The sequence below is a fragment of the Aureobasidium subglaciale genome (genome assembly GCF_000721755.1).
Source record: "Aureobasidium subglaciale EXF-2481 unplaced genomic scaffold scaffold_31, whole genome shotgun sequence".
NCBI classification, from domain to species: domain Eukaryota; kingdom Fungi; phylum Ascomycota; class Dothideomycetes; order Dothideales; family Saccotheciaceae; genus Aureobasidium; species Aureobasidium subglaciale.
This window is the reverse complement of record NW_013566964.1, coordinates 194,403-205,274: the sequence shown is the minus strand read 5'-3', so window position 1 is coordinate 205,274 and position 10,872 is coordinate 194,403. Positions and strand designations below refer to the sequence as shown.

Below are 10,872 nucleotides of genomic sequence, written 5' to 3'. Positions count from 1 at the left end.
CGTTTGGACGACGGATGTTGCGTCGAAACAGCGACTCACGGTGTCTCGCTTTTTCTTCACACGAGAGTGTCGTCTTTAGTCTTCTTCTTCTCCTTCTTCCCACGAGAGTGTCGTCTTTCGTCTTTCGTCTTCTTCTTCACACGAGATTGTGGTCTTTCGTCTTCTTCTTCGCACGACACTGCTGTCTTGTCTCTTCACACGACGACACCATTTACCTTTCTTCCATCTTTGTTAGATCACAAACATGGCAAACAACATCGTCACCTACCGCAAGAACAAAATGGCTTCCTTCGTGGGCCTCGCTCCGGAAGTGCGTCTCATCATCTACAGCTTCTTGCTCGAAGAAGCTTTCGCCAGCAACAAGCGTGTCGTCTACGCTTTCGAAGGCAGTCAGCAGACTGGTGTCACGTCTATAGACTTACTGTCTGTCTTTGAGGCCGGCGACTCGGATCTCGAAGAAGACGTTGTTCCAGTCATTGCATGGACCCGCGACACCATGGAGTACGAGCAGGACCGTACAGGCCGCGTCATCTCACTCGTCGATGTCCTCTTCAGATACGGTCCAGAAGTACGCAAGAGAGCCGTTCACCATGCCAACATCGACGGTCTCCTGGCTCTCGGAGGTACCTGTCGTCTTCTCCGCAGCGAAGTCCTCCCTATCGCCTGGTCCATCGCCGACATCTCAGTCTACACGCCTGACAACGGTTTCAAGGATGACATCCAGTACATCTTCGGACACTGTTTGTCAGAGCAAACCTGCAAGTTGATCCGTACCCTGTACATCGACGTCGGCAAGAGTGACTGGTCGGTCGCCTGTGTCAGCGAGACCGCCAGCTTCATCACCAAGAGCCTGCCCAACCTCAGCGTCCTCACCATCGCCATCTCCCGCCGTTACACCACTGGTGAAGACGACGTGCTCAATACCGGCCTGATGGCGCTCACCATTGTACCTTCCACCATCTCCATCGAGATTGTGGCTTATGTTCGTGCCCATCTTGTCGCTCAGCGTCAGCTCCTGAACTACGCCATCTTGGGTATGTCTAGCGATGCCAATCTTGCGGAGATCATGGAGTGGGAAGATGGCGTCAGCTACAGTGACACCCTTCGTGTCGAGTTGAACCGCCGTCTCGCTCAGTCCGCCAGAGCTGTTCGCAGACAGAATGAAGAGGGTCAGGAGGATAGTTCGTTGCTTGAGGATACCGTTGTCCTGCGCTCAAGCATGGCAGATTAGCGGGTCAGTGCCAGTCAGATTGCCCGTCAGAAGAGATGGGTCTGCAGATAGGAGGTCAGGGGCCATAGGTATTGTGCCTGGTGCGGGATGGCGTTGGTGCCCGGGTCGACTCTCTTTGTGGACCTCTATATGCTATAATCTCCGTCGGACCGCAGAGTGGTTTCCAGTCAAGTGGGTGTTGTACCTGTGGTGGGCCATCGTCGGTGCCCGGGTTCGACGCTCTTGATCGATCTCCGTATCTCATGTAGCTGCCAGAATGCAGAGTAATTTCCAGTGGAGTGACCTGAGTCAAAGAGATCAGCCTGTTCTATCCCTCTCCATGAACGACGACTCTCAGATTGGAAATCTTTATGCATTTCTACAACCTTCTTTCCAGCCTACCTTCATTGCTGGAGTTCGTGTTGGTTCAGCCTCATTGACCCCAGATAGACAGAAATTGAGGGAAGACTGACATCAAACCTAGCAAGTTCTGCTGTCTCATAGCAAGCTTATCCCTAGTGGGAAGGTATTACGTATTGCTTCCTCGGTCCGTTCTTTCCACTTTCTTAATTAATCTCCTTCCTCCATTGCTGTCAATCTCTGCACCTGCAACCCACCGTTCTTCTGGACATCTTCAGTGACGAAGGTTTTCCAACTTAGGAGCCACGAGCACGAGGCAATGCGTGTCTTCCCATATCGATAGCATACCACCTCTTGATCTCTCTCAAGCAAACACCAGCAGCAATGTACTTCCAGCTCTGCAACTTTCCCACCTTCTTGTCGCCCAGCGCAGGTTCGTCCGTGCCCACAGCAAGACATGCGATGGCTCTGGGAAGAGCTTCTTCGTTACGGTCATTGTCATCGTAGTCACCATCAATGATGCGAGAGATTGTGAATGTGAGGACATCTTCGAGCTGTTGGCGCATGGCTCGAGTCGCTTCGCGGAGGCGCTTGGATTGCTTGCTGCCGTCGCGGCCGAGGATAGTGCCAGAGAAGATTTCGGTCTCAGTCAAAGGGTGACGAGGGGAAGAGGCGAACTGGTAGAGGGACTGCAATAGGGCTTGCTCGTATCTATGCAGTGGTCAGTATGTGTGGATAGTGACTGTTTTCGGCTGAACTCACCCATCTCTGATCTGTCTGGCAAGATCTAGGTGATGACTCCACTGGATAATCTCGGTGTGCTGATGAACATAGGTCCAGAGAGTTGAAAGAAGATTATCCTCATGGTCAAGGATGAGTTTTGTAGCATCCTGCATATTCTTCAAGAATTGGTGCTCGTCAATGGCACGGTATAGGTGACCAAGTGCCTTGTTACTACGGTAGTAGCGCATGGGCCGAACACCATCCAGGTCGCCGAAGGGGTCATCCTCCTGATCTTCATCATTCTCAACTGCATCTTCGAAACTTGCGAATCCACCAGATTCCACGATGACTCGGGGGCTTGGAGCCATGAAATCAGGTTTGGCACGATGGGCGCGTGGTGCGTTGATCATACTCACCTACTAGCGTTAGCTTATGATGATGTTCTGAGATGTTAGCTAGACTTACTGATATGCCGGTCTTGGAAAAGTCGACAGCAGTCGATGCCATACTTGCGAGCTGAACGCAGTCATTATCAAAAACACCAGCTTCTTTCTGGTCTGCGAGCTGGAGATGACGGGTACAGATCTGACCAAGCTGATCAGTTTCCATGAACTCGACAAAGAAGTTGCTCATATCCTGGATAGTGACTTCGCGGTCAAGTTCGCGACCGGGGACACGGGCATAGTCGGCAGGTGGGGCAATCTCTCTTTGAGGCATTAACGAGGGCTCGAAGATGACGTTGTACAGGTCACCATCAAGATCACCACCACTGAGCTGACTGGGTAGATCGCGCTGGCCATGCTGACTGAAGACGACACAGTTGCGCAGATGCTCGAGAGGAGAGCCTTCGGGTACGTCGATAGCTTCAACGACTCTGATATCACCAGGGTGTAGTGCAGGCGAGCGCGTGATGATGACTTTGCCTCCCGTGAGGACCTTTCTGGGCTCGTCGAGGGCGCTCTGAGTCGCGACATAGATCTGACCTTCTCGAAGAAATCCTGTCTCGTCCATGATGCCGTAGAGCGTAATACCATTCTGCACAGGGATGCGTCCTTTGTATTTGATGTCACGTAGCTTAGAAATCACAGCCATCTCAACGACTCCCCGGAGGAAAGTGTCCTTACGATAATCGAGGCCAATGTCAGCCAATATCTCGAGGAGGCCGGGAAGCCTTGCGGCTTTGCTCGTTTGCGTGTCGTTGAGAAGGAAAGATGCGTTGAAAGTGTTTGTGGTCATCGATCTCAACTTCTCGATTGCCTTGTTCTGTAGCATCATGAAAGAGTGCAGAGGTACATTGAGATCTTCCAGGATCTTGATGAATTGGCGGTTGAGGACCATGGGATAGGGTCGCCATGCTGCACCACAGACCTCTAGGGTAGTGGAGCCAGAGCCAATGAACTTCTCCATAGAAGGCCGGATGTTGAATTGTTCCTCGTGGAGACGTGAATCCAATGATACGACTCCCTTTGAGCCAGCGAACCGAATCTGCAGGATGACGGGCTTGACGGTACGTCCGGACCCGTAAACGCGCCAAACTTGACGAAGAAGATCAAGCGAGATGGTACTGCATCCATCGCTAAAACAGCGACCATTGCGTTCAACGTCTGGAAGCCTTCCCAGGACACCAGCTTCGACCTGAACCGTACCGGTGGTGTCGGTAAAAGCCTGTCCAATCCGTGCGGCGCAGCCGGCGGGAGTGCGGATATGACTGAAGTCACCAAGGTTTCTGATAAGCTCTGGTGCACGCAGTGTTCTTCCTTGGTACACGAAAGGTGCCATGAACCAGCAAGTTTGTGAACGAAGGCTTGAATGCGAGAAGCCCAAGAACGAGTAACCTCTTCCGGCAACCAAGTATTCTGACTCCATAAACTTGCGGAAGCGGGAGTAGATTGCTGTCTGATCGGACTGACTGTCGAAGTGAACAGGCTCACCATCTTCATCGACGAAGGTGACTCGGATGAAATGATCAGAATGATCTTGATACTCTCTGAGTACGCGGTTGCTGACTTCCGGCTCAGGACCTTCCAGATATACGCCAGACACTGTCACAGTAAGTTTGTGCACGAGCACGATGTGTGCATGGCGATTGACTAGCTCGTATGGATTTTGCGACTTTGATCTGTCATACTCCTGTGCATAGTCCAGCAAGTTGTTCGTGATTGTGTTGACGGAATAGAGCTCTGCTTCAGAGTGGGGGCTGAGCGCGTGGAGGCCCTGATACACGCGTTTGAGCGATTCGACGATTGCAGCACCGTCGTGGTTGGCCTTCAAAAGTTCAATTGTAGGGAGAATCTCAATGATTCGGTCGGGCGGTAATGCACCGTTCCGAGCCAAGCGGAGCACTTGAAACTTGACATCAAACGGTAAAGAGTTGTAGGGGTACATGGTGGCCAGAATCGTGTCCAGACGCTTGAAGGAGGATGTGAGATTGTTGCTTGGAGACAAAGTCGGAGTAGAATGATTGATGGTCATCGATGAGGTGTGACGATTGTTCCTCAAGAGGTGGGAGACCTCTTGTAATTGTCTGTAGTCAGCGAGCTGAATCTGGTACACAAAGGAGGTACCGACGACCTCGCTATGAGCCCGATTGATGCTGGTGACTCGCTGTTTCTGTGGTTGCCACTTCGCTCCCGCTCCAGCCCACAAGCCAACGCGAGCCATGAGCTCTGCAATGTCGACTGTAGGGTTGCGGTAGAACCTGGGAGCTAATTGCAGACCGAAAGTTACGGTTGGATCCTTGTAGCTTCCGGTGGTTGCCGTATCAATGTCAAAGTAGTTGATGTCGATGCGAGATGCAGACTGATCATCATGACCGCTTGCATCGTTGTACAGAATAGCTAATTGACGATGGCCGAACAGGACCCTTCCACGTCTTGAGTCAATGAAGTGTTGCACGAACGTAAGCTCACCATCGACAAAAGACCAAACTCCGCAACGCAGATGGGAGATCTCGAAGCTTGAGGTTGCGTTACGATGGGTGGCAGGACGACTTTGCATCATGGCGCCGGGCTGCGCAGCTTTCGACTTGAGACTTCGGAGGAGCCATTCATCTGGTTTGTTTCTGGACTCCGCAAGATTGATGCGGTGACCATTCATACTAAGCTGAGACAAAGGGGCTCGCTGACCAACGGATTTTCCATAGTTCTTTAGAAAGCGTTTGCCTTTGTCCGTGTTCGAGAAGATGAGCTTAGCACAGGCTTTGCTACCTAATTTCTCGCAGACAAAGTCTGTGATGCCGAATTCGGCGAGAGGAGAGCGCAGAAAACGCTTCAGGTCGCGCTCTGTGCAGTGCGCCGGAATGCTGTTGATGAACACCTCCATAGTTGAAGATGATGAGGCGCAAGCTTGCGAGTGTGTCTGAGAAAGCGCACTCCAACAGGCCCGGATTTTGGAGTTCAAGAAATCGAAAGTTGAAGGTAGGAGTTGTACAGTATGACGAAGGAACGTTGTAAGTTGCTTGGGTGCAGACTACTGATTGTTCAGAGAATGCATCAACATGGTTGGTGGTCTGTGGATGACGGAAAAGTGAGGAGCTCCATGAAGATGTGAACTCTGAGAAGACTGAAGACCCAGCAAGTTCATATCTTCACTTCGCGGTGGACATGCAGGCTGCCGCTACATGCACATTGGCGACACAGCTTCACTGCAGCTGCTGTGCAACATGTTTATCACAACGCTCCATGCGGAATAATTTGACCAGTCGTACTAAGTGTCAGTCGCTTGGAGTTTGTAAGAATCCACGGTTGTTATGCAATCAGATGCATAATTTGAGGTGATTGTGACCAGTTGAGCGAACCCAACAAGCCCCTCTTGTGGTAGAAGGAGCGCGACGGGGAACACCGCGCGACCGCGTCATTTTCGCGCCGCGAATTTCCAGCCTCTCAGCAAGCAGCTCCGCATCACATCCCTTACTAATTCAACTTGTGTTCTATCAGATGCAGGTACTGTCATCGCACTAGACACGTGAGAACACCTAGATCAAGTCCACATGCATAAGGACGATACGACGATGATGACGGGCAGTGACTGACCAGGCAGATTGGTCGATAGAGGAATACAGCTGCCTGCCAGGGACAAATTGGCCAAGTCTACTAGCCTTGGGGCAAGGACTTGATAACTCACGTCCATCGAGTGTGGCTTGATCCATCGCAAGATTCAGAGGCGGGCAAATATCGGTATCAACGTCCGCGGGTTTAGGACTTTGGAGATCGTGAGAGCCTCCAAGATTTCGGGTACATGATAGTTGTGGGGTAGTCTGGAATGTTTGACGTCTAAAGACATCTAGGCTCCTGCTTTCCTACATAAGATATGGCCTGTAAACACTGACTCAATTCATCCATCAATGGCTGCACAGACGACTGGGCCAGAGCTGCCACCTAACGCATCACAACTTCTAGATGACAATGCGAAGGACACAGCCGAATCACGAAAGTCTTCGTCTCAGGCTCAAAGCTCATCCAGAACTCCAGAGGGGAAAGATGAAGATGAAGGCAAAGGAGGAGGCATCGGGGTCTACTTCGTGAGTACGCAATTCGTGCATATTCTGCATGCTTGACTAACCATGATTGGCTCACACAGCGAATATTTCGGTATGGCGATCGTCTTGACTACCTCCTATATGCCATCGGCATTCTTGGCGCTATCGCGGTTGGTGCTGCTCTGCCTTTAATGACGTTGGTCTTCGGTTCGTCGGCCAGCTCTTTCAACGATTACGCTGTCGATCAAGGAAACTCGAACCAATTTCAAAGTGACATCAACCGCCAGGTCCTTTATTTCGTGTATTTGTTCATCGGCCGTTTCGTGATTGGATACGTTGCAACCCTTTGCATCTGCATCGCCGCTGCAAGAACTACCAACTCATTGAGGAAAAAGTTCCTTGAAAGTCTGTTGAGGAAAGAGATCTCGCATTTCGACTTGCAGGGCAATGGATCTGCTGCTACTCAGGTCACCACGAATGGGCATCGGATCAACCAAGGCATAGCTGAGAAGCTGTTTTCTCTTGCCATGGGTATTTCGTTGTTCTTCTCATCTTACATCGTTGCACTGGCCGTGCAATGGAAACTTGCTCTCATCACAATGAGTATAGTACCTGCAATCGTTTTGATCGTCGGAGGATGCATCAGTCTGGATGCACCTATCGAGGCTCGGATCACACGTATATATTCCAGGGCAGCAACACTGGCGCAAGATGCCATCAGCTCTGTCAAGACTATTCACGCCTTTGGAGCACAGTCAAAAATTGTCGAATGGTATGATGAGTATCTGCAAACAGCACACAATGAGGGCAAAAAGAAGTCGCTAATCTACGGCGTTTTGTTCTGCGGGCAGACATTTCTAGTCATGTCAGGCACCTCGCTCGCGTTCTGGCAAGGCTTTCGGATGTTCCGCAGCGGCGAGATTGGTGATGTCGGCACAGTACTTACTGTCATCCTGAGCGTCACACTCGGTGCGACCTCTGTACTGCTCATTATGCCACAGATACAGGCCATCACGAATGCTTCATCGGCCGCTGCAGAGCTTTTTGCAATCATCGATAAGCCATCTCTACTCGATCCTCTCTCTCCCGAAGGTATAATGCCTGATGATTGTGTCGGAGACATCGAGATTCGCAACTTGTCTTTCTCATATCCTTCGCGACCCACGGCGCCTGTACTGCAAGATCTTAGCCTGCGTATACCTGCTGGAAGGACTACCGCCTTAGTCGGACCCAGTGGATGTGGCAAGTCAACGTTGATTGGCCTACTAGAAAGATGGTATCAGCCAACATCAGGACAAATCCTGCTAGATGGCCATGACATCAGTACCTTCAACACGAACTGGCTGCGCAACAACATCAGACTAGTCCAGCAGGAACCCACCCTCTTCCAGGGCACGGTAACTTCGAACGTTGCGAAAGGCCTGGTCGGGGATCAACTAGGCTTGAGCGAAGAACAGCAGACTCAACTCATTCAGCGAGCTTGTGTGGCTGCCGATGCCCATGACTTCATCCAAAGGTTCCCCGAAGGCTACAACACACAGCTTGGAGAACGAGCCAGCATGCTCAGTGGCGGACAACGCCAGCGAATCTCTATCGCTAGAAGCATTGTAGCCGATCCCAGAATTTTGTTATTCGATGAGGCCACAAGTGCGCTTGATCCTCGTGCAGAAAGAGTGGTTCAGGCTGCGCTCAACAGAGTCTCGATCAACAAGACGACATTGATCATCGCACACAAGCTCGCTACAGTCATGGCAGCTGACAATATCGCGGTCATGATCAGTGGAAGAGTAGTCGAGCAAGGTACTCATAGCGAGCTCCTTGAACGCGATGGTCTCTACGCAGCCATGGTACGCGCGCAGGACTTAGGATTTGCCGTTGCCGAAAAAGAGCCTGAAACAACATTCAGCGGGTCAGAAGAGCCTATGAAAGCTGAGAAGGCGGACATCGAGATCGACGCAGCATCAACGAAGGAAAATGAAATCGGATCGGACGTGCCAGGATCCACCGCAGATAAGCTTGTTGCCGGCACGCTCAACTTCTCCCTCATCAAATGTATCCTCATCATGCTAAGAGAGCATTCCGACCTGTATCCATGGTATTTGCTCATAATGTTGGTTTACTTGACCGTCGGAGGCACACAACCGGCTCAAGCCATCATCTTCTCCCGTCTGATCCGAGTCTTTACACTTGAAGGCTCGGAAGCCAAACGACAGGCTGATTTCTATGCCCTTATGTTTTTTGTTCTGGCTATTGTCAACCTCTTCGGCTATTTCTTGATAGGTGTAGCATACAATACGCTTGGTCAGACTCTCACTCATCGCTATCGTCGTGAGATGATCGAGCGTATCGTTCATTTCGACCAAGACTTCTTTGACAGGCCTGAAAACTCTTCTGGCGCCCTGACTGCCAAGCTATCTTCCGTCCCTTCATCGGTACAAGAGCTAATGTCAGCCAACCTCGGTCTCATGCTCAATGTAGTGGTCAATATCATAGCTACTAGTGTAGTAGCCATTGCTTTCGGGTGGAAGCTTGGTCTAACGCTAGTGTTTGGTGGACTTACAGTCATCGTTGCTGGTGGATATATTCGTATCAGACTGGATCAGAAGCTAGAAGCTTCAACCGAGGAGCAATTCGCGAGTAGCGCTGGACTGGCGTCTGAGGCAGTTTCGTCTATCCGGACCGTCAGCTTCTTAGCACTCGAGCGCTCGGTCATGCGCGAATACAGCGAGACGCTGGATGCCATCGTCAGCAAGGTTATCCGGAGTCTGGTAAGTGATAGCAAAAGACCATGTTACGGACATCTGCTAACTAGGCATGGTCATTATAGATGATGACCTTGATTCCTTACGCGTTCTCTCAATCAGCAGACTTCTTGGTGATGGCGCTCGGGTTCTGGTACGGCTCGCGACTCATAGCACAAGGCGAATACTCGACAACCCAATTCTTTGTAGTCTTCCTTTGCGTCATCTTTGGTGGCCAAGGAGCTGCACAATTCTTCGGATATACGACTTCGATCACCAAAGCGAGAGGTGGCGTCAATTACGTACTCTGGCTTCGAACCATTAGACCCACCATATGTGAGACAGAAGAGAATGACGGCAACGGACCTCGCGCGGAGAAAGATGACGTGAGCTTAGAGCTTGATCATGTCGACTTCCAATACAAGCAACGCGGTACGGCGAAAGTCTTGCGCGACATCTCGATGAAGATACCTGCGGGAACATACGCTGCTTTTGTCGGACCCTCAGGCTGCGGTAAAAGTACTATCATCGCTCTTCTCGAGCGCTTCTACGACCCCTCTACTGGTCGCATCACCCTTAATGGCGATGATATCTCGTTGATGTCGCCACATATGTACAGAAGCTGTATGTCACTGGTTCAGCAAGAACCACCACTTTACCTGGGCTCTGTACGTCAAAACATCACTATTGGGCTGGACTACGAGCCTTCTGATGCAGAAGTACTGGAAGCTTGCCGTCAAGCAAACGCCATAGACTTCGTCACCTCGTTGCCAGAAGGTCTTGCAACACCTTGTGGCTCGCGCGGTTTACAATTCAGTGGCGGCCAACGCCAACGTATCGCGGTAGCTCGAGCGCTTATACGCAAACCATCTCTATTGCTTCTCGATGAAGCGACATCAGCACTGGATACACAGAGCGAGAGGGTGGTACAGAAAGCACTCGATGAAGCTGCTGCTGGAAGGACGACCATAGCAGTTGCGCACCGTCTGAGTACGATCAAACATGCTGATGTCATCTTTGTGATCGAAGATGGCAAAATCGCAGAGATGGGTACACACGAAGAGTTGCAAAGATTGAGGGGCAAGTATCATGCTATGTGTTTGGCGCAAACTCTTGATCAATCCTGAGCCTACTGTAGAAAGAAGGACATATCGAAGTAAGTGGATGTGTTCAGGGGTCGAACATTCTTGTCGCAAGCTTCGCATAATCAAGGGTTCGGCAATTAGAACAGTCGCTCTCCAGCGTGCTTGATGCCACATTCTGGACCAGTCTCACTTGACGTTGTATTCGATCCCCGCTGTGCGACCGCTATGAGACAGCCAACTTTGACATCCAAACCGAATCCAATCCGTCGATTGTGA

The 10,872-nt window shown here is 50.9% G+C and overlaps 3 protein-coding genes across 3 annotated transcripts; 2 read left to right on the top strand and 1 right to left on the bottom strand.

The window, feature by feature from the left end:
• Window positions 1–244: 244 nt before the first annotated feature.
• On the top strand, window positions 245–1,231 carry AUEXF2481DRAFT_33258 (uncharacterized protein; the record flags this gene model as incomplete). The annotated part of the gene is made up of 1 exon (XM_013484288.1): window positions 245–1,231. The coding sequence occupies one exon, from the start codon at window positions 245–247 to the stop codon at window positions 1,229–1,231; it is 987 nt and encodes a 328-aa protein (XP_013339742.1).
• Window positions 1,232–1,866: 635 nt separating this feature from the next.
• On the bottom strand, window positions 1,867–5,614 carry AUEXF2481DRAFT_8730 (uncharacterized protein; the record flags this gene model as incomplete). The annotated part of the gene is made up of 3 exons (XM_013484270.1): window positions 1,867–2,281; window positions 2,333–2,709; window positions 2,759–5,614. 3 exons carry the CDS (start codon window positions 5,612–5,614, stop codon window positions 1,867–1,869), a joined length of 3,648 nt encoding a protein of 1,215 aa, XP_013339724.1.
• Window positions 5,615–6,635: 1,021 nt separating this feature from the next.
• AUEXF2481DRAFT_70104 (uncharacterized protein) lies at window positions 6,636–10,638 on the top strand (the record flags this gene model as incomplete). The annotated part of the gene is made up of 3 exons (XM_013484313.1): window positions 6,636–6,812; window positions 6,872–9,538; window positions 9,598–10,638. 3 exons carry the CDS (start codon window positions 6,636–6,638, stop codon window positions 10,636–10,638), a joined length of 3,885 nt encoding a protein of 1,294 aa, XP_013339767.1.
• Between the last annotated feature and the right edge of the window lie 234 nt (window positions 10,639–10,872).